This window comes from Carassius gibelio, chromosome A18 (assembly GCF_023724105.1).
Source record: "Carassius gibelio isolate Cgi1373 ecotype wild population from Czech Republic chromosome A18, carGib1.2-hapl.c, whole genome shotgun sequence".
NCBI classification, from domain to species: domain Eukaryota; kingdom Metazoa; phylum Chordata; class Actinopteri; order Cypriniformes; family Cyprinidae; genus Carassius; species Carassius gibelio.
Genome location: NC_068388.1, coordinates 14,516,140 through 14,541,105, shown reverse-complemented (window position 1 = coordinate 14,541,105; position 24,966 = coordinate 14,516,140). Strand labels below are relative to the sequence as shown.

Genomic DNA, 24,966 nt, shown 5'->3' with positions numbered 1-24,966 from the left:
GGATTCACCCAAGTGGACAGGATCTCTCAGTGACAGTCCACTCTGTGGCTCTGTTATCGACTGTTCTGAAGCATCTTCTGGAGAAGTGGGGGGAAAAAAGAGCAAGAAAGGTATTACAAGAGTGAGAGTGGAGAATTGTGTCGAGCTGATGTGTGTCCAGTCGCAGGAATCCACTGTACACACAAACACGTCAGCAAACGCCACCCGGCTCTAGGACCCTGCAGTACTGCTGCTCTAGGGGGGGGGGGGGGGGGGGGGGGGGCGCAAATGACATTGGAGGAGGGAAAGAGAGATGTGGAGAGAAAAAAGGAGAGGAAGATGCAAGGATTCGCTTCGCTGCCGTAGTTTAAAAGTCTTGCCAAGGGGACTTAGAAGAGCGTTGGTGGTATAAATACCCAGCATAAACTGGATTAAAAGAGCAACTACTGACTCCATCAGAGAGGTGTGAAGTGAGAGAGACAAGCAGAGAGAGAGAGGGAGAGAGAGAGAGAGAGAGAGAGAATAAAGTGCAAGCATCAGGAGCGGTGTGTACTGCAGTGTGTCTGTACACACGCAAACAGGAGCTCGCTTTACTACATCAACTCAACTTGGGAGACAAGAACCGTCACTTCTCAAGCAGCGTCAAGTGAACTCTCACTCGAACACCAGCCTGTCCTTCTCTCTCTCGTTCAGAAAGGCTCGTACACACAAATGGAGAATATATCTTTGTGCTGAAGTATTGCTCAAGTTCAGCCTGGGCCACTGGATTCGTCTGTTTTGCTTCATCCAGTCCCGCTGGACACCATCACAGAGTTCACGATCAGTGGAAGAGGTAGGTTTTGCTTTTGTCTTTTGTAAGAAAAAAAGTATAAAATACTTTTAATTTTACATTTATTTTAAAGTAGTAGTAGTAGTAGTATCAATAATAATTTATAATAATATGATTAATATTTTCCATTTTAAACAAACATTTCAATTATATAATATTTAAAAAATAAAACAATATTTAAAAATAATTGTATATGTAGATGTGTATATAAATAATGTAAAACATTGTAATATATATGCATGGTATAACACACACACACACACACATCTCTCTCTCTCTCTCTCTCTCTCTCTCTCTCTCTCTATTAAGATATATCTATATATCTATATATCTATCCATCTATCTATCTATCTATCTATCTATCTATATCTATATATATATATATATATATATATATATCTATATATATATATATATATATATATATATATATATATATATATATATATATATATATATTGTTTTTTATATATATATATATTGTTTTTTATATATAAAAAAGTACAGGTTATAATATTTTCAATTTGCAAGTATTTCCTGTTTTTGCTGAAACTGTACCAGTGTTGTCCAGTATATTCATACCATACAGTTTCTTTGTGGGTGTTCTGGGTGTATAAAGGCTGGCTTTATCTGCATTCCTCTTTGGATGATTAAAATTTCATGTCACATCCTGGATAAGCATTGAACATTTTTTTAATTTTGCTGTGCGGTTATTCGGACAATCTAAAATTGTGAAGTCAAACTCTTCTGTGCCTCTTGCATGGCATGTGATGATATTTCTGGTAATCATAGGTTCACCATTATTATTGTGTCACTGACACAAGGACGTTGTTGCTCAGCAGTACATGGGCTGGTTTGGCCAAGGACACACTCTCTGCTATTGTTAAGGAGAACTGCTGCGGTTCCCATTAGCGAGAGATATTTCTATTGTTAGTCACTGTATCTGCGATCCACTGTTGCCTCTGTAGTGATTCATGTAGTAGATGCTCCCAAGAGATTGCAGGGATAAATTAATTCCTATGTTTAGAAATGCATCAAGACAGTTACTCGAAGTAAAACAATATTTCATGTTTACTAAAAAGCAGAAAAAAGGAGACACTCCAATCAGTTTGCTCCTACCCCCCAGACACCCTTCACTCACACACAAAGCATTAAATTCGGTCAACAAATCAAATTTCCACATTACAATAAAAAGGAGATTATTTCATGACATACGGTCATGTGCGTTATTATCCTAAAAGTCTCCGTGCACCCCCTCTGTTGCACAAATCTCGCTACTAATCCAAACTGTCCTGTACAGACACACACACACACACACACACACTACAGCTCTTCTTGTTTATCAGCACTGTGCTGTCACATGCAGTGTGTTGCCATATCCCCCAGCCTGCCACATGCTGGTGAGATAACCTTTTACTTAGCTTGAGTAATAAACAATTAGCCGTTAATTATGTGCGACATGTGAGAGGAATTCTCATTTGATTAGATGTGTTCTCAGTGATGTTGTCTTATTTGTGTCTGCTGTACTGGTATTATGAAGTGCAAAGAGACTGTTTTTAGATTACTTGTATATTTAAATATTGCATGTATCGCGAGTCAGTGGGATGGGCGCTCTTCATGTATATGTGTGTGTGTGTGTTTGTGTGTGTCTGCTGTCTCTGACTCAGATGGTGGAAGAGAAGGCCAGTAAGAGGTCAGGCCACTGAGAGTGCTTTAATTCTATGCTATAGGTCTGTTTCAAACTGCTCTCATAAACAAGAGAAGCTGCCCCATGATCATGTTGTGCTTTCACATTGTGCAACCAAACTGCATTCTTATAATGGAAATATTGTTATAAATGCTTATCCTTAAATCGTAAATAATTTAACTGATTTCTTGGTCACAACTTTGATTTTTTTTTGATTATTTAATAGTGACTATATGGTAATATATATATATATATATATATATATATATATATATATATATATATATATATATATATATATATATATATATATATATATATATATATATACAGTATATATATATACACACACACACACACACACACATAAAAAATTACCTCTCTCTCTTACACACACACACACACACACACACACACACACACACACACATACACCACATATATCACAAAAATATTATTTTATTGTTATGGTTTATTAATATAAAAACAATTTAGCAAATTTTGTGTGTATAACACAGACACACACACACAAAAAATTTGCTTACTTGTTTTACATTTGCTGTGCTTTATGCCCTAAAAATATCAAAAAGACATTAGTCATCTATTTGGGCCATAAAATGATCATGAAATGTAAGGAGATGGATCATCCATATGATAACTAATCTACACAGAACAGTTTTAATGCGGTGATGACACTGACCTATAAACATTTCCTGCTTGTCGTCAAACTATTGTCACTGTGTGCCAAACTTTTATCAAACTTTTTACACTGCATTATTTTATATTATTCATATTATTTCAAGCCAACATTGTAGGTTTATGGTGCATTTTCAAGTTTCAACTCAAAAATACAGTTTATTTATCTTGATTTAGTATACTGTGTGACAGAATAGGCATAGCATGGAAACTATACTTACTGTACAGCTACGCTTCTGCTACCAGTGTTACACAGGCAGCATGAATACTGTAATCCAGCTGAAATAAATGTGTCACTTACATGAGCAGTGCGAACCTAAGCTCAATCTGAAATATGTTCCCCTCCCACATCCAACTCGAGCATCAAAATAAGCCTGGAGACTTGTTGGGTCCTTGATGCACCATCATAAGCCTTTTAATTTATAAAATGCCCTCAAGCATTGGGAAGCTGCTTGTGTAGTACAGTACTCCTCAACATAGAGCTGGAAGTGTAAGAGCACAATATACCAGCAGCTCTGATTGATCGTGTTTTGCTCCCTATGCACAGCACAGCACAGCTATCATGTCTTGTAGCCGTCTCAGTTAACAAGCACTGGCACGAGATAAAAAGACCCATCTCACACCAAATGAGAATGAAATGGAGGTCTGAACAAGTGGCTGTGGACATCTGCCTCGCTGTCCAGTCAGTGTTTAAACAGGCAATGTTTTCTGTATAAAGGAATCGTGAGCATTTGGGAACGGAACATGCACCAAAAATTTCCCAAACTTGTAAGTGCTTATAAACCCACTGCTGACAACAAAAGACAAGCATCAAGGGCTCCCTGTGGTTTCCAGCCAGAATAAAAGCTTGATGGTTTAATGCTTGATTTAAAATAATAATTATTAAATTATTATTTAACTTTAATATTTCACTGTAAAATAGAAATGCAGTATTTAATAATAATGATAAATACAAACATTAAACAAAATAATAAATACAAATAAATAAATAAATAAATATAAATATACCGGTGTGTATATATATATATATATTCTGTAATATTTTAATTATAGTTTATTACATTTAATTATTTCTTTATTAGCTTTTTTTATCATCTGAAATTATATTTTCTTCCCAAAACATCTTAGTAAAAAAGCTGACATAAAAATAGACATTATAAATGAATTTTTTTTTTTTTTTTTTTTTCAGCTGCTTCACTGAATGTCATTTTTTATTAATGTTTGTTCAGTCAGCCTTTGAATTGCATGCCAGGTTTGTGGGATATCATAGGCAGCAAAGGATATCCATGTTGCTTTCAACGAACCTTATGAAGGCATCTCAGTCAACAGGATGTTATGCAAATACTGCATTCGGACATGCCTTGATGCTTTCCAGCCTCCGGATACTGCCTGCAAAAGCAGCATAATTCTTCTTTTGGACACCACAGCAACTAGAGCAACATGCACAAAGAATTTAGACGTGCATCTAGAAATCAAACCCCAACATTCAGCACAGCTAGATGAAAGAAGGACATTTTTATCTTCACTTGGCTCTGTTTTTCTCTCATTCTTTATTGTCACAAATATAGATCTGTCAAGCCCTTGTGCCCTTTTCAGCACCCAAGTGGATCAGCAAGAATAATGAGATGTCCCATTATAAACAGATTACAGATAATGAGAAAGAGTCACACACATAGAGTCTATGAGTTCATGGCTCATAGACAAACATATAGAGTCTCGTACACAAACACACATCAGCCGGTGGAAGGGAAAAGCCCCTACAGTGTCTGTATGTTCACTGTCTGTCTCCCTCTCTCAGGCACAGCTGGTGTGGGGCACAATGGGGCCTGAGGGATGAGAGAAATCACCCAGCTAAGATATGTGCAAATGGCTCCTCTGAAACACTGACTGCTCTCGCCAACTCCAGGGAGAGAATGAGAGATAGAGAGCATCGGGGGAGAGAAGAGGGAATGACAGGGAAAGGAATGGAGGACAAGGCAGAGGGAAAGTACTGCAAAAACCACTGACAAAATTTCCATGGTAATAGCATGGTTTTTGGAAATGTATGCTTCCAAAAATATTTGGGCCTGGATATTTGAGTGTATCGCTAGCACGTTTAACAATAGAAAAGCAGGTGGAATCTGCGAGATGTACATCACATCGGTATAGAATACCCTCACTATACCATGGTATAGACAAAGTACTGTTTTGTAACCCTGGCAACAGCGAGAACAGTGAGACAGAGAGAGAGAAGGAAGGTAGGAACAATTGGACTTGAAAGATGCCTGATAAATGAGCTCATTTCCAAACACATGCACAGAATGCTGGATCGTGAAAGCACCCCTCCCTCAGTGATGCTGAATTCCTTTTTCCATTATAATGTCATTTAGGGAGGAATTATGTATCTTTCCATCCTGAGTGTAATGTGACACTGTCGGGCGCAAAGAGTTATTGTGCTGGAATGATCAAGGCTCACTTCTATAAGCAGAGACGTACAGCACAGAAATGACAAATTAGACTTTGGCTCATTAATCACTGGAAGGTTTTATTAGGTTATATATATCTATATATCTATAAATAAAGGTTATATAGATCCATAGACTTAGAGTCCATTTCTGCTTTAATTAGCAAAATGCAGCTGTTCACTGTCATGCTTTGTTTCAGTCATGGAGGGTGTATAAAGGGTGAGTGTACTGTGAGTGGGTCTCTGTGCTTGATATTGCCTGTCAGTGCTTTATCTGTCGTCCATTAGAAAATGCAAATAATGACAAGTGTACAGAAAAAAAAATTTCAGAAAGAAATTAATAATTTTATTTAGCAAGGGTTTATTAAAATCAGTGAAGCAAAGACAACATTACAAAGAGTTCAACTTCAAATAAATGCTGTTATTCAAATTTGATCAGAAAATCCTGAAAAAACAAAAAACCAATTTCAACAAAAATATTAAGCAACACAATTGTTTTCAGCATTTAATCATCAATGCAAAAAAAAATGCAAACACTGTTTATACTGCTGTGCAAAGGCAAAAGACCGTAACTTGGATTTTTGCCCGAAAAATGAGTTATTTATATTTTTGAGAGATTCAAGACATCCTTTATTGTGTGCATAAGTATCTTGAGTCAATTTCATTGTTTTTCAGAGAAAATAATGGCTCGTCTCAACTTCGAAAAGCCCCGAAGATACCAAGGCAAAACAACGTAACACCAGTTCACGTTGAGTTACGGCATTCTGACTTTGTTTAGCCATGCGTCAATATGAAGTTACGGTGCCGGTTTGGAGTTAGACGGTGTTCTGCCTTTGTTTTACTGTCCATTAAAGTATGCCGCAGTTTAATTACGGTGTAGACAAACAAATTAGATAGATCGCGATCTACCAAACAGCTCCATGTATCAAAGCACTGTAAAGACAAGATACCTTGCCAGCAATACAAAATCGTGAAGAACCTTTAAAAAAAAAAAATCTTTCTTTTTCTAATGCAGATTATTTGGCTGTCACTTGTATTTGGACGCGTGTGGACTAGAATGCCATAGCTAGCATGATAAATAATAGAATCAGTAGCCTACTAACAGTTCACAATTAAAACCATATCCTACCTTTTCTAGTAACCTGATAAAATCAATACATGGTGTTAAATGTCATCGGAGATGTTTAATCGATAAGCATTATTCTCACTTGTTGGTGTTCACATCAATCCACAAGTCCTTCTTTTAGGTTAAGCTATTTCATACAAGTCAATATAAAGATAAATTCTGATTCTGATAAAAGCAATGGTGCTGTGTCTAGCAATATTTTACGTTAGTGAGCATAGCAAATAAATTGGTATCCAAGGTATTCACTCAAGTTTAGCTTTTAGTAAGCTTTTAGGAAAAACTATTTTTGTTACTACAGCAATTTTGTAAATGGTGATAATCAACCAGATATTGATATGTGGAAGTTACTGCCTTTTGCCTTGGTGTGACTTCTCATGCTTTGCAGACAATGCTAAGGCAGAGTACATTAATTAAAAATAGGGGTAAAAATCAAGTTTGAGCTCACAATTTTTTTCAATGTAGATCATTTTCATTACTAAAACATCTAATTGTTAAATTTCCAGTGTCCTACCTATAATTAATTTGGCTAGACAAGTAAAAAGTTGTTTTTCTTAGCTTCACACTAGCAAATTTAGGTCTTTTGCCTTTGTAGGTCATTATACATTGTTTTGATTGACCTACAAATAGCAAATATGGCTCAATCAATGGTATGAGTTTGAGTAAAACATTAGTTTGATCAGTGACAGATGGGGCGCATTTTCAAGAAACTTGTCTGGAAACATAAAGTACATTCATTCATTCATTCATTCATTCATTCATTCATTTATTTTCTTGTTTATTTGCTTACTGTATGCTATTTATTGGTGATGCAGTGAATAAATTACTTTAAAAAAGTACAGCAAAATCTCTTTTTCTTTAAAAAGCCCAGTGTTATTAATAAGGAATGTACATTCATATATATACTTATATATATATATATATACTTTTTTTTTGCTTTGAAAGCATATTTATAAGGGGACCCTGAGTTTGTTGGTTAAGCTGAAATAATGCTGAACAGGCTAAAGGAATCAAATAAAAGACAGAGGTTAGTAATAAACAGCTCAAAAAGAAGATGAAGTAGTCAGAAAAAAATAAAAATAAAAAATGAAACGGAGCAAAAGAGAGGGAAGCGGTTCTCTATAAATGTGCTGGTGCTGATTTGCTGTGCTGTCCTTGTAGAGCTCGGTCCAACTGACCGGGTGTTTTATGTGTGAGGCAGCAATCAGAAAGGGAGGCAGGCTTATAATGCGGCTGACAGCAGTCCTTTTATGGTGACTGGATGGGGTTGGGGGGTTAGCAATAAAGCTGAGTGCATCTTCTCTGGAAGCAAGCCAGCATAGCTTAAAGGGATAGTTCACCTTAAAATTTAAATAATGCCACCAATTACTCACCCTCATGATGTTTCAAACTTGACTTGTTTTCTTCTCTGGAACCTAAAAGCAGATATTTTGAATATTTCCTCATTTCCATATAATATCAAAAAATGGGTACTGGAATTTGCAAGCTAAAAAAAATGCACCATAAAAGTATTTATGCTATTTTTCTGAAATAGAGCTTTGATCTGACTCAAAAGAATGATTTGATAATGAATTAGACATTACATGCACACTACTAGACACATTTGTTTAATAATTAAGTAATCTTATTGAAATAATTTTGGATTCCATCACGTTCTTTTTTTTTTTTTTTTTTTTTTACAAGTGTCCATGTTCAAAAAGGCTGCATATCCCGGACTCGAGAACGAGTCAGTCTTTTGTTCGTTATCTGGCTCGGCCCGGTGTTCATTCAGCAGTTCAGTCAGTGTACTGTTTGAGTGCATGAATTACTCCAGGATATTGGTTTGTTTTAATTCAGAGGGAGTGTCATCCACATTAAAAAAGTTAACAACTTAAGTAATTTGTGGATTAATGCTTTTTGGAGACGAGAACCGTTTAAAAGGATTCAGTTCAATTTGGTGAACTGGTTCAAAAGGATCAGGTTACATCAAATGATTCATTCGCAAACCAGATATCACAAACTGCTTTGTTTTGAAGTCTCTCTCACAACAGACCGTAAGAGAAGACAATGATGAATAAAGTCGTAGTTTTTGCTATTTTTGGACCAAAATGTATTTTCGATGCTTCAAAATTTTCAAACTGACCCTCTGATGTCACATGGACTACTTCGATTAAGTTTTTCTTACCTTTCTGGACAAGGACAGTAGACCATACACAAAGTTTCAATGGAGGGACTGAGAGCTCTGTCATCACAAGAATAAATTACAATGAAAGTATATTAAAATAGAAAATAGCTCATTTCTGTTTTAACAGATGCACATTAAATAAACAATGTGAATGTGTGTGGGTGTACGTCTGTCCACGTTTTTTTCCTGATATTTGTGGCCCTCTCCATCCTGCCTGTTCTCCTGGTGTCCAGAGGTGCACTGCAGCAATGTTGATGTGAGGGAGAGCAGGGATCTGCTCCTGAATTATCACCCTGGCGTTCTCTCGTCACTCAAGTGCACGACGACCAGTGGAGGAAGAGAAAGACAGGGGAGCACAGCAAAGCAAAATGAAGCAGAGTAATGCGTGCTTCTTCACTCGCTGCCACAATCCAGACCACCATTATGTTGCCAGACCTGCACTCATACGACGGTGCTCCATATATCTTCATGATGCTCTGTACGGTAATGGATAATGTTTAAAATCAGATGCAGTTCGATTTAGCGTCTACTTTATTGATCTAAATGCACCACCATAGAGTCAATTTCTTTCTTTATCATGCCAGTCTAGGTGCTGCTGGAATCAGATTTCCTTTTTTATTTTCTATTTGAAGAAAAGCAGCTGGATATGAGGCATGGGCTAATTTTGACTGAATTTTTATATTCCTTTGCCAATTAAAATATGCTGCACTGTAGGTGTTTCATCAAAATATAACACAGTGTCAAAACCTTAAACCAGAACTGACTCGCATGTTATGCCTTCCAAATAAATTCCTAATGATCTAATGAGTGGGCAGCTGTTTTCCATCTGTTTGTTAGCTTCATTTTCAAAACTGCACTCACGTTGTAACCAAAAGATCTAAGAAAAACAACTGACAAAAGCATTAAAATAGACCCTGTTCATTGCACTATACATTAATTCATTAAAAACAGTAACACAGTACTGAAAACAGTACAATTTAAAATAACCCATTCAAATATATTTGAACATTTTTATGTCTTTGATGATGAAGCTAAATTGTCAGCAGTCATTATCTGATAAGTATTCTTATATATGCGGATTTGTTGCCCAAGTAGCCTTTCTTCTTTGTCAAACCTTACCAAACACTGATAATCTTATCAACCTTATCAGTGTTTAAAGATTGTTTATTTGAATGTATTCTTGCTGAATTAAGACTTCTGCGTTTAATGTGATGGTTCATCAAAAATTGTAAATTGACATTATTAACCTACTCTTATATTGTTCCAAACCTGTATGACTTGTATGGGCTTTTTTTCAGTGGAACACAAATGGAGATATTAGGCAGAATGTTCAAGCTGCTCTCTTGAATATAATGGAAGTGGATGGGGAACAAAAATGCACAGTTAAATCATATTATTATAAGTTATCCATTGTGCACTATATTCCAAACCCTCTGAAATCATACAAAAGGTTTCTGTGAGGATGAGACAGAAATGATTCACTTAAATTCCTTCTTGAAAGATGTGGCCGCCATTCACTTTCTTTACATCGCAAAGAATAACTCGGACATTTAGCTAAACTTTTCAAAATCTCTTTACTGGATATTTATATTATATTCACACACACTCTGGGGAGGGCAAATTATTGCCTTGAGGAAATCATTAAAATCCAAATTTAAATGAAATAAATTAAAATATTTTTTATTCTAATACAGTATTCTTGCATATCATTAATATTAAGTATGCTTGATCCTTTTACCAAAGTTTCCATTAACAACTAGTTTAAAGGATGCAACGTGCATCCTAAATCTAAACCATTTACATAATAAATGACTAAATAAATAGCTATGCCTCGGGTAATTTCTAGAAGCTCCATATTGCCACTGACAGAGATGATTTCAGATCTGCTAGACTGGTGCAGACAGGCATGTAGAGGACTGATCGAAAACAGCACAAGGTTAGCAATGAGAGGCAGACACTCACCTGCACCAGATGCCTATCGTTCTGAGACTGTCATCCTGGTTTTTCAGGGGCTGAGTGACTGACAGAGGGGCCCCTGGGAAATGTGACAGCAGATTCTGATCACACCAGGTCGCCGTCTTTAGCACTGACTCTTCAGCCAGTAATGATTGATCAAATGAAAGTCTACATCAAGTGAAATTTCACAGAATTGGAGACTATATAGACTATAGACTTTAAACCACACATAAAGTTCACTGCAGTAATGGGACTCTATTCATAAGGGGAGTAACTGAAGCTCTTAACAAAGGCAGTTAGTGGAATGTAAAGATGATAGGCATTTTAAGGAAGCAGTTGTGCCTTTCATGATCGTCTGATTCATTTTGAACCCTGGGCTCATTTATCTGGCTTTTTCAAAACCCTAAAATGTTCCATACACCAAATAATTATCACTCCCCCCCCCCCCCCCCCCCTGCCAAAAAAGCATATTTATAATCTTAACCCTTTAAAAAGCCTGCTGGTCAAATTTTGTGCACTTTTTTGGCAAATATAATGCCTCTTAGGATAATTAAAAAAAAAAAATGTAACACTTGATCAGGTTGAGGTACATGAGGGTTTTTTATTTTAAATCTTTACTTATTTTTCGAAAGTAAGAATAACGTTCCAGAGATTTGAATATGAAATTAAGCATATGAATATCAGCTTACTGAGACATATTATTGGGAGATATAAACTGACTACTGATATTTATATGCATTTTATGTAAGCAGCCTATACTGTTAAAAAAATCTAATTAGTTTAGATTACAAGCAATCAGAATTTCATGTTACTTTTTAGCCATATAAATATCATCAACTGCACCAAATTGCATAATTTTGATCAGTTTGAAATAATATTGAGGTTTTATTTATTTCTCCATGAGTATGAGCTCCATATTGAATTACACTGTCATGTGGTCAAGTTTACATTTTGATTAGAGAAAAAATTCAATGTGGCAGTATGCAAGTTGGCAGATACAAATTAAAAGACTGAGAGTAAAATCCAGTGATGCAAACTACTCAACCTTTTTCTGAAATCTGTCTGTTTTGAATCAAAATCATGATGTCATTTCCGTGATCCACGTAATTCAGAAGTCAATGTGACGAGACCAGAAACGTTTGGCATTTTCAACATTAGGCAATACAAATAATGGATATTTTAAAATAGTATTTACAAACAGTTCAAAATTATTCCTTTCCTACTTGAATTAGCATTTCTGTGACTATGAGGCTGTAATGCACAACAAGTGCTCTGTTTAGCAGTGTACACTTTCAAATGCAACTTACCCAAATAAACAACTTAACAGCATCTGAACAATACTGAATATATTGTTTATAGCAACTATAGTGTCAGAACAGCAAGATTCTTTTCAATTAGATTGATTAATCTCTTTTATTTGCCAGTACATATGAGTGACCACAGTTGTTCATGGTCACACTTGTCCAGCATGCAGCTATAGTTACAATAAATACAAGATGTATGTACATGACAAGATACACCTTACAATATACAGTGCATTCAGTAATTGGTTTTGTAAACCAGAGGCTTTTGTGGAGAAGAAAAGCGGTCACCATTTGATGAATAATCAAGATGGCTCACATCCTGATGACAAATGAGTCTGACAGAATAAACAAGCTGAAGGGCATATCATAGAGGGAGGACGTCACCACATCATAAGATCCATTTCACACTGACTATCCTATATAACTAGGCATTCGTCCAGGTGTTTACATTGGAAATATTTTATAAATACACCGCCTGGAGCCGCAGACCTCTCCTGGACCTCAATTTCTCTTTGGTGACATATTCAGATGCTGTTACCAAGGTTGTCCGGGTGTTTTTAGGTGAGGGCCACAGAGATTTGTATGCGGAGTGAGTAAGTGGACTAGATGACGGGCAGTGCATCGTGATTCGCCAGAGGGTGTGCTGCAGCAATGGCTCTTGAACCACCATGCCCATCTAACATTTTAAAAGAGAACTTGGGCTGATGCCCTCTAACTGCAGAACATATTTCCAAACCAACGAGTCTTCTGCCCTTTCACTGATCCTCTTTGCCTTTGAGACAGACGTGCTCCTGGAATAGACCCGCTTAGAAGTGTTCAAAGGCAGATGTTGAGTTCATTAGTGTCCGTTCCTTGGCACATAACATCCCGCCACTCAAACACTATAGCAGACCAGCCTTTTAAAATAGAGACACTTGGGGATCACTTATCAAGAGCTGTTCTGTGTGCACTAAATGCTTTTTCTGACTTTGTTCTTTTCTTTTGGCAGCACAGTCCAAGTACCACCATGAGAGGTGAGGGGTGCTGGACACGACTCTGAGAGACCTTGCACGGCTGGGAGTGAGTGGCGCATTAAAAATACAGGTCCCCACAAGAGCTTTCTGGTCTCAGCTAGCGCTGTAAATCAATACCCGAGCACTCTGATTTCTTCATCAAGACATTGCTACAAACGGAATGGGTTTCTTGATCACTTGCTGAAAAGCCGCACTCCAGAGAATACTATTTTTTCAAGTTTGTTTCACACTGCGGCTCTGAAAACACACCGGATACCTAAAACAGTATATTTATATAGATGTGCATAGTTGAAAAAGCTGATAAGTCTTTCGATCACCTGTCAATGTTCTTTTTTTAAGCTTATGTTTACGCTTCCTTCAAAGCTTTTGGCACTTCAGAGAATATTCCTATCAGCTTTGGACTAAATCGCAGCTATTTTTATTCCATTCTACATATTTAGATAAAAGTCTCCCACTTCACAATTCTGTTCAAAACATTTCGGTTCTCTCATCTGAACGAGTGAGAGCAGAAGGGGAAGTTCACGCTTAAAATCGTCACTATTTCACAACCTGTCTACAGTCTGTGGCTAATCACGGTTTTCCATCATCAGAAGCGACTTCCATCTTTTTTCATGCAAAATGAAGCACATTAGCATATTTATGGACTGAGATATATCCAGTTGTGTACAACGTGCTACACAGAGCTTGCATTCAGTCATCAAGCAAAGGAACAAATAGCTTCTGACATGTGAAGAAAAAGGAGTATTCAAGAGCTCTGTGCACTTAAACACATGGAATAAAATCATGGTTGCAAGCTGGGAGGAGATGGAGGAGCACATGAGTTAGTTTCCCCATTAAGGTTTATGCTTGTATCTGTGTGAAATCAACCAAAAAAAATAAAAAATTGTAATGTGTCTGCTTTCATATATATGACATTTTCCTAAAAGTAAAATTGTTGGCCAGATCTGACGGAAAGCATTAGTTGATGTCCAATCCAGATCTGGGAAAATGAAGAATCTGGACGAACTGGAACATCCATTGTTGGGTGACAGCAGCCCCATAAACTCAAGTGAAACAGGCACTAGTGGTAGTGGACTGTTCAAAAGCATATTGATGAGAAATGAGGAGGACAAAAGACGGCCCCCTCTGGACTGGAGGAATTATTGCCGGTCTACAGACATCCAACGGCAGCAGCTACTGGATCCATGTTCATTGCCTAGTACACTAGAGACTCTTTATCCTCCTACTAGCATTTGGGCTGCTGCTGATTCCTTGGGCATCCACAGTAAGGAGTACCTGGAAACCACTTTTGTGGACATTGGCCCTGGTTCACCATTGGAAAGGAAGTTACTGGCAGAGACAAGAGATGTCCATAGTGTATCCTACAGCATGGAAGATGGGGATGACCTTTTGCCAGACTTTGAGGTAAGACTTTTCCTCCGGAATATAAAAACATGAGTGTTTCTTCAACTAATGGCAGTTTTGGCCATGTGTTCTAATAGAAAATAAAGTGTCTTGAAAAACACATTTAAATTAAAACTGAAATGATTTATACTTACTCTGAGATTTAATGTAATAATCCACATTTGTTTAAATACTGAGACATGGGTAAAACCATAAAGATTCATACATATAAGTAATTACCATGCCTTATATTATTTAGTTCTTTATTTACACTACAGTTCATAAACTTGATCTCAGCAAGGGCGCATGAAATTGATCCAAAATGACAGTAAAGAGTTTTATATTGATACAAAAAGATTTCTATTTCAAATAAATGCTGGTTATTTGAACTTTCTATTCATCCAAGAATCATGTTTTCACAAAAACATGTAAGTATAAAATATCAATGATAAAATAATTGTTCATTTGATATTACATATTATTAATATTTCTGAAAGATCACGTGTCTCTGAAGAGTGGAGTAATGGCTGCTGAAAATTCAGCTTTGTTATAATTGGAATAAATAACATTAAAAAATATGGTGGGCATGAGACATTGAAAAAAATCTTACTGACCCCAAACATTTTCCAAAAATATTTGGCAGTGACATCAGTTTTGCGTTTTGCAAAATTTGCTACTTAAACTGTTGTTTTAAACTGGTGTTCATTCACATTGCTTCTACAAGTATAAGCAGTGACATAATTAAGAAACAATGTGAATGAACACCACAACAGCTTAAGCAGTGAATTTTGCAAAAGACAAAATGTATGTCACTGCCAATACTCTTGGCCATTACGGCACAGTACAAACATACTTTCAGCTTGTTGTTTTCATCTCGGGTCGGTCTTGCCAAAATGCCACCATGGTGGCAGTGGCTGCCTGTTTGATTTTTCTTGTTTCTGCCCATTTATTCATTGTTGTAGCAGTTGAACTCTGAAAAGCTGAGGGAACTGAGTTTGTCAAGTCAAGTCACCTTTATTTATATAGCGCTTTAAACAAAATACATTGCGTCAAAGAAACTGAACAACATTCATTAGGAAAACAGTGTGTCAATAATGCAAAAGATAGTTAAAGGCAGTTCATCATTGACTTCAGTGATGTCATCTCTGTTCAGTTTAAATTGTGTCTGTGCATTTATTTGCAATCAAGTCAACGATATCGCTGTAGATGAAGTGACCCCAACTAAGCAAGCCAGAGGCGACAGCGGCAAGGAACCGAAACTCCATCGGTGACAGAATGGAGAAAAAAACCTTGGGAGAAACCAGGCTCAGGTGGGGGGCCAGTTCTCCTCTGACCAGACGAAACCAGTAGTTCAATTCCAGGCTACAGCAAAGTCAGATTGTGCAGAAGAATCATCTGTTTCCTGTGGTCTTGTCCTGGTGATCTTCTGAGACAAGGTCTTTAGAGGGGATCTGTATCTGGGGCTCTAGTTGTCCTGGTCTCCGCTGTCTTTCAGGGATGTAGAGGACCTTTCTAGGTGCTGATACACCATATGGTCTGGATACGTACTGGATTCGGGTGACTGCAGTGACCCTCTGATCTGGATACAGACTGGATCTGGTAGCTACGGTGACCTCGGAATAAGAGAGAAACAGAATAATATTAGCATAGATGCCATTCTTCTAATGATGTAGAAAGTACATCGGGTGTTATGGGAAGTGTTCCTGGTTCCGGTTTACCTAATTAATGCAGCCTAAAAATCCTTTATCAAATTTGGATATTAAAAGCATATTAGTATGTTATGTGTAAGCCAGGTTAAAGAGATGGGTCTTTAATCTAGAGATTAAAGAGTGTGCAAGAGTGTGTCTGCCTCCCGAACAATGTTAGGTAGGTTATTCCAGAGTTTAGGCACCAAATAGGAAAAGGATCTGCCGCCCGCAGTTGATTTTGATATCCCAGGTATTATCAAATTGCCTGAGTTTTGAGAATGTAGCGGACGTAGAGGATTATAATGTAAAAGGAGCTCATTCAAATACTGAGGTGCTAAACTATTCAGGGATTTGTAAGTAATAAGCAATATTTTAAAATCTATACGATGTTTGATAGGGAGCCAGTGAAGTGTTGGCAGGACCAGGCTAAAATGGTCATACTTCCTGGTTCTAGTAAGAACTCTTGCTGCTGCATTTTGGACTAGCTGTAGTTTGTTTACTAAGCGTGCAGAACAACCACCCAATAAAGCATTACAGTAATCTAACCTTGAGGTCATAAATGCATGGATTAACATTTCTGCACTTGACATTGAGAGCGTAGGCCGTAATTTAGATATATTTTTTAGATGGAAAAATGCAGTTTTACAAATGCTAGAAATGTGACTTTCTAAGGAAAGATTGCGATCAAATAGCACACCTAGGTTCCTAACTGATGACAAAGAATTGACAGAGCAGCCATCAAGTCTTAGACAGTGTTCTAGGTTATTACATGCAGAGTTTTTAGGTTTTTAGGAATTTAGCAGTAAGAAATTACTCGTCATCCAGTTTTTTATATCGACTATGCATTCCATTCATTTTGATGAATTGGTGTGTTTCACAGGGCCGCAAAGAAATATAGAGCTGAGTATCATCAGCATAACAGTGAAAGCTAACACCATGTTTCCTGATGATATCTCCCAAGGGTAACATATAAAGCATGAAGAGTAGCGGCCCTAGTACTGAGCCTTGAGGTACTCCATACTGTACTTGTGATCGATATGAAACATCTTCATTCACTACTATGAACTGACGGCGGTCATATAAGTACGATTTAAACCATGCTAATGCATTTCCATTAATGCTATCAAAGTGTTCAAGTCTATGCAAAAGAATGTTGTGGTCAATTATGTCAAACGCAGCACTAAGATCCAATAAAACTAATAGAGAGATACAACCACGATCAGATGATAAGACCAGGTCATTTGCAACTCTAAGGAGAGCAGTCTCAGTACTATGATACAGTCTAAATCCTGACTGGAAATCCTCACATATACCATTTTTCTCTAAGAAGGAATATAATTGTGAGGATACCACCTTTTCTAGTATCTTGGACAGAAAAGGGAGATTTGAGATTGGTCTATAATTAACTAGTTCTTTGGGGTCAAGTTGTGGTTTTTTGATGAGAGGCTTAATAACAGCCAGTTTGAAGGTTTTGGGGACATATCCTAATGACAATGAGGAATTAATAATAGTCAGAAGAGGATATATGACTTGCCAAGTCACTCTCTGTTTATTCTGTTCATTCACAGTCCAAATCGTCATTGCTTCCTGCATTGGAAAAATAGAAAATCACCTAGCCATTAAGCCCTGTATTTCCTCCAATGCTCTGGATATTGCAGCACAATTTTAAATGCAGCAGTCAGTAATAGGTGAATGAGCTTCTAAATTGAAAAATCAAAAGGCATGAATAGCAGTGGGGATGTTGAACGCGGACACTGGCCTTCAAACCCAGCATGATTATTGAAAGCTCTGTGTCCATTGATGTGTGAATAATCATGCCACTATGATGATGAGCTCCATGCCAACTTCTATTTCATACACCAGCAAACAAGGTCTAGGCCGAAAAAGCATAGATCCATATTACAGATTCGGCTTACCCACTAATCATTTTGATTGATATGCTTAATAAAGGTGTTTCTCTACCTGTGACAGACAGCCAAGAGCAGATCAAAGTATCAGACCATGTATACCTGTCAAAAAAAATATGACACGATTGACTTTGCGCCACCACAAGCAGCTCAAACAAAACATACTTGAACACTTAGCATTCTGGCTCAGAGCACAAAAGCATTCCTCTGAAAAGCGTCTTGTCACATAGCACAAACAGTCCCTTTAAAAAAAGCACTTGAGGTTCTCTCTGTCAGCACTGATTACACATGCTGTCATGTCATCAGCGCTTTTCATCAGGAGATCAAGTGTAAAACCGCTGCCATTGAAATATTTAAAAACCTGTTCTGAGCGGAGACAGTGCTAACAAAGAGACGAGACGACTGTGAAGGTGGCAAAACTGGAGCGAGTGACTGTACTGCTTTATGAGGACCTGCTCTATGACACAGCATTAATAAAATAGTATTCTATTTAAATACCAGTAAGCACTTAAAAGTGTTGTGGAACATGGTAGCTTGATTGCAAGGCTACTTTTTTAAATTATTCATAGCCTTTATATCAATACTATTGCATTGTGTCATGCTACACTGCTCCATGTTGAAAAAAAGTAGATTTTCGTATCACACAAACATCATATCAGTGTCTGAGTCCAGTGGAAACTGTAGATTAACTGTTTCCCTTTTTCCCGTACTTTTTAGTATACGTTTATCCTTTTTTATGTAGTCAACACAAAGTACAAAATACATGACACACATCTGGAGGACGTAAACACTACGGCTGTAGAGCAGAGTTGTCAGACACGGTTCTAGAGGAAGAGACAGATTGAAAACACGGCTCTTTTCTGAAACGACGTGAGTCAGAATTTGCCCGTAGGCAGCACCGCTACTGCACATTTGGCATAACCTCATTCAGTCACATTATCTTACAGGAACCGTGAAACCCGGCAACAGATACATTTAAAAATAAACGCAAGCCATTGCCTTTGTTGGATAAAACCTAATTGCATGTGAAGTTCACGTGTTACAAAAGCAATTTATATAACCTACAATTTTAAATGAACCATATCTCCGAAACTCCCTTTCTTAGGATCCTATGAAGAATTGAGTACAACATACACTAAATAATACATTAATAAAAGGTTTATCCCATGACAAAGTAAATTAAATATAATTTCTGACTAACAAATAATTTCCATTGACATAATGTAAGATGATGTAACCTCGCTGGTGCTGATGATTGTGAAATCCCCCACAGGACTCCTCCAGTGATGACTTCAGTGACACAGACAGTGAAAGCAACTTCCCCATCATGATCCCTCAAGATTACCTGGGCCTGGCTTTCTTCTCCATGCTCTGTTGCTTCTGGCCTCTGGGCATTGCTGCATTCTATCTTTCCCAAAAGGTAAGAGACAAGTTTTTTTTTTTCATGGGACTCGTGAAATATTAAACTCTCAAGTTTTAATTTTCTTGAGTATGTCTAGAATTTTTGTAGCTGTATATGCACTTTTAAGACTTATATGAGACTTCTTGGACCAAACGAACAGCGAGAGTAATGCACACCAGGAGAACAAAATGTTTTTGAAAATGATTAAGAAAAAAAAAGAATTGGTCAAAGACATCCATCTAGTACATATTGAACAGGAAAACAACTGAGAAACAGTGGAGTTGAACACAAAAACACTGTGTAGACAGCTGCTTATTCATGACACACAGGAGTAGCTTATAGTTACCTCTCAAACAGTACTCTTTTTTATTATTTTTATTGTACAGTAGGTGAATGTACACTTCTTTCAGTGCTGCTTATATTTTTTAGTATTTTGATACTTTCCATTTTACTGACTGAGAAACTGCTTCAGATGATTTATTAAGAGAGAGGTCCGAACGAATGTTTATCAATTCAGACAAAAACGTTATACCAATTCACTACAAAGAAAAAATTGACAGAAAAGAAAGACTAATTCACGAATTATTGGCATCGTTGGTTCAACTGTCAGAAATACGGGACATACATAATAACTGCTTTACAGCTACATGTGCCACTGCCAATTACATCTCATTATATTGTGAATATATAATTCTAGTTGTTTAAACAACAATGTCTGCATATCAATACCTCTCCAGTACAGAAGTAGGAGTCATATGCAATGCTCAAATACTTGTACTGATCTATCAATAGACTCTTCTAAACTGACTGACAGCGCTATTATCTTTATCCTGTTACTCATAAGCGATCATCTTTTGTCAGCATAAAGAATTCTAATGTCATTCATATCTTTCAGTGAAATTTTATGAAGATGGCAGATGATGCATTAAAGAAAACAGACTGCAATGCCAACACTGGAAAGGACAATAAAAAGGACACAACTCATAAATCATACTTAGAAGTCATTTATATAGAAGACTGCAGCAGTGCTCCATACTGCCTGATTATAACACATTTAAATAGACTTTGCCAATAAAGAAGATCAAACAACAGATATTTAGGCAAACCGATATCCAGTGTTCGGGTAATGCATTACAAGTAACACAAGTTACGTAATATAATGACCTTTTTTTAAAGTAACTAGTAAAGTAACACTTTACTTTTAAATTTACAATGAAATATCTGAGTTATAAAAACCTGGTACGCAAAAGTAACAATGCATTACTTTCCATAAAAAGTTACTAAGTAACCCAATACTTTTCTATTGCAATACTGTAATTTATCAATTTTAAAAGGAACTTTCCCCAACACTGCAGATTAAGCATAGAGTTAATTATATGGCAAAAGGTCAGTTGGACTAAAAGTGGCAGAGATTAGCAATAAAGACAAGCGCTCTTTTGGGAGGGAGTGAGTGTGGACATTACAGAATTACACCTGAGGGTTTAGGCAGGATTACACTGAGATTTGCAGGATTATGCCACCAGCGAATCAAAGTGCCACACATAAGAATAACACAAGTCAAGGCACTTAAATTATTCAGCTTTGTCTCATCCCCAGACGAACCCACATACTCTACCCTTTGCTGATCGCCTGATTTAAATCAAATGCAAAAGCTTCTTCTCAATCTTGAAAGCTGGATTCTGATTGGCCACCTTTACATAAAGTGTTTTTTTTTTCTCTTGTGTGTGGATTAGTCAACATGAAGCAACTTTTATTCTCTTCAAGCCTGTTTACTGCGGGGGTGGCACTGCAGACGTTCAGCCCACATAGCTGACGAGACTAGGATCTGATCAATGGATTTCGGTTCAGACTTTAATTAGTGTCATAATGACAGTCCTCTGGTGATTGATTTCCAATAGAGCATGAGGTGTTGTCGAAAATGAGGGGATCAAAGTTGAAAGGAGAAACGAAATGGATAAAAGAGAGGGTTGTGGAATGATGGAAAACATGCTCGCCTTTGACCGATCCTGCGTGAAAGCGAATCACTGCAGTCATACGGTAAACAACCTGGAGAGAGCAGAGGGACGTCCATCATTCACTGTGTTTAATGCTGATGTGTACCGTCTCTTCTCTCCACTCCAGACGAACAAAGCATCAGCACAAGGAGATTTCCAGGGTGCCAGTGCTGCATCTCGGCAGGCTCTTTGGCTCTCTGTCCTTTCAATCGTGTTCGGCATCATCACTTACATCTGTGCCATCGCTGCCCTGATCTCCTATCTCTCCGGGAAACCACCTTAAAGACTACTGTATCGGTATCCACTCGCAATTCTTCCAGAAACGTAACTCCCTGGCTCCTAATTACACAAACCGCTGCTCCTTACATACATTCACCTACACCTGTAAAAAGTACATTAGTTTAGCAGAGGCACCACCTTTGTAACAATTTCTGCAAGTTCACAGCTGTCATTTAAGATACAAAAATGCAAAAGGGGTAGTTTCAGCTGAAATCTTTGTATTTGGGTCAAAAAAAAGATGACATCCAATTCTGAAAGAGAGACCTGCGCTCTGTTTTGGCACTTGTGTCTAAGTTGGCAGGGGAGGGAGTGATTGAGGCCTAAGGGTTTGTTAGAAGGGAACTAGACAAGGACTGTGAGATCAGATCACAACGGACTTGGCTGTGAAACAGCAGGACGTGCCCTCTGAGACACATGACTCCAGCAAACTGGGTCATTTTCTGTCGGAGCTCTAAAGCTGGCCATTGAACCACTCTCCAAATTTGAAAACACCACAGTAAATGGCTTCAGACCTCCGCTGGAAAATGTCAGATAGAAAACGAGTACAAGTTCAGACGGACTCTGCAAATGTGAGGATGCATAACAAATATGCAGACGAAAGTACATGGCTCTATTCATAGCTTCATAAATGTAGACTCTTCATTTTCCACCTACTGTACGAACAAAACCGTACCGAGACATTTCATATGATTCAGCTAAACCATGCCTGCAAACATATAAAATGGCAAAAAAGATGATGAATCAGTAATCGGCACAGATTCACCAAACATTGTTAAAAAAAAATAAAACCTTTCCTAACTGATATCTTCTCCTTTTTCCTCTAATTTAAGAATGTTTTGTATTCCCAAAAACATTTCTTATGATTGTTCTCATTTGAATTCCTGAAAATGTTCTTAGAAACAAATCGTAACTGTGATGCGTAAATATATATGCAGACGTTTAATGAACATTGTGTTTCATTTCAAGCATTAAGAATTAGAACATTATTCTGATAATTATGCCTGTGGTTGAGTTGATCAGCAAATCTTTGGCATAAACCACCGTTCAATCAAACAACACCAATGTATATGTTAAATTGTTTTTGTGTTTTTTTTTTACAATTGTTTAACAAAAACTGTATTTAGGAACATTTTTTACGAACTTTTATCTTAGGGAATTAAGATTTTCATGCAAGCCAGAAGCTGAAATAATTTTGAAAAGATTCTGACATTTGAATAGAACTACACGTTGTTTATGTAACCCAGATGTTTTGAAACAACACAAATCTTTATAGTAACATTAACAGTAAAAGGACCATAAAAATGATTTTAACAGCTTTACAGTTCAAATATAACTTTTGACAAAGTTTTATTAAAAAGCCAAACCTTATTTCAGCCTTCACACCATTTTTTTTTAAGAAAAGGGATGAATAAACAGTCATGTACTTAAAAATACAAAAGGTCTGAACAAAAACAGCAAACAGGCTGAATGAAAATTCTAATGCAGCTCTCTGACAGTATACTGTAGATGACACTTATGGAAAAGCAGAAATACAGTGGTTACCCCTGTACACCAATCATGTGTGCTTTTAAACAACATAGTCTTAGACATTATCCAGAGGATGAAAAGAAAATGGCACTTTCTAAAGACAGTCAGTTCCCTTCAAAGCTACATTCAAGTTACGCCCAAAGATGTTGTGTTTGCAGGTATATAAACATCTGTGAGATCTTAATTTATATTCATGATGAATAACTGAGCATATAACATGTTCAATTTGTAGGTCTGAAATAAAGGGTATTTGCCTTTCCCTTGGCAGTTACTTGAAGCTGCATTCATGCGATTGAAGGCAAACACTTGAGATAATGAAATCCACTAGATTAAAAGAGAATTCTGTGTTAAAGGAAGCTCAATGTCAGTGACCTTTCTACTACTGGGCACTCTATTTTGTTGCTGCACTTTACTCTTTACTTAAATCCCTTTTGTGGGCCTACATTTCGCCTTGATAACCTCAGAGGCGAGCGATGAGCAGTGCCAAACACAACGCTCCGACTGAAGTGCTTTAGTTGCTACCATAGGAAGTGTCTCGGAGTATCAAACACATCGCATTTTTCACACCATCTGCATATATGTACAATTAATGACACTACCTTTTTAAAGCAGGATATCGGTGTTTATAAACTTACTTTGTAGATTGTCTGTTCATTAATTTGACTGGTGAACTGTTAATATTATGCTAAACTAGACGATATATAAAAGCCTGAAATAAAAACAATACACAATCATTCAAATGTTTTAGGACAGTAAAAAAAAAAAAAAATTTCAAATCAAAATGTAAGACTAATGGTTTCCACAAAATAAATATATATAATAATAATATTATATATATATATATATATATATATATATATATATATATTTATTTATTGAACAATGGCTGAAGATTTAACAAATGGCTGCTGAAAATTCAGCTTTGCCATCGCAGAAATACATGACATTTTAAAATACATTCAAATAGAAAACATTTATTTTAAATTGTTAAAATATTTCACAATATTACTGATTTTACAGTATTTTTTTATTAAGTGAATGCAGCCTTGGTGAGCATGAGTCTTTCAAAAACAAGAAAAATCTTACTGCCCCCCAAACATTTGGATGGTTGTGTACATTATGGAGAAAGTCTACATTCAGATGTCAAGTGCATGATACTACAATCAGAAAACGTGATTTATAAGTTGAAATGTGGCCTGTTCCAAAAGATTACAGCCGCAAACAGCGGTCAGCATCAACTGCCTTGGCAGGTGCCCTTCGAGCCCCCCACAGTTAGAAATTGGGTCACATCATGGTAGGAAATCATGTATTACTTCTACAACAAGCTGCCCCATCGAGCAGAGGAGAGGAGCGATAACACAGCCCCCTCCGGTAAGCTATCATTGCCTGTGTTGGATCACAGAAGAGTACCTTAAAGAGTCCAGTGCACAGGTCAAAGTGCTGCGGTCGAGTCTCAGGACAGGAATACAGACCAGGGAAATCCTCTCCAGTCATTCTTCTATTCCTCCTCTACATTAATCTTGTGTAAATGTGTATGGACATTTTGAAGGTAACTGTTATGAACGAATAAATGCACTTGATTGAAACTTTAA

General features: G+C 37.0%; 1 protein-coding gene across 1 annotated transcript; it reads left to right on the top strand.

The window, feature by feature from the left end:
- Positions 1-276: 276 nt before the first annotated feature.
- Positions 277-24,966, top strand: LOC127934023 (transmembrane protein 91). Its single transcript, XM_052531186.1, has 4 exons — positions 277-811; positions 13,170-14,598; positions 19,446-19,592; positions 21,696-24,966. The coding sequence occupies exons 2-4, from the start codon at positions 14,182-14,184 to the stop codon at positions 21,849-21,851; spliced, it is 720 nt and encodes a 239-aa protein (XP_052387146.1). The 5' UTR covers positions 277-811; positions 13,170-14,181; the 3' UTR covers positions 21,852-24,966.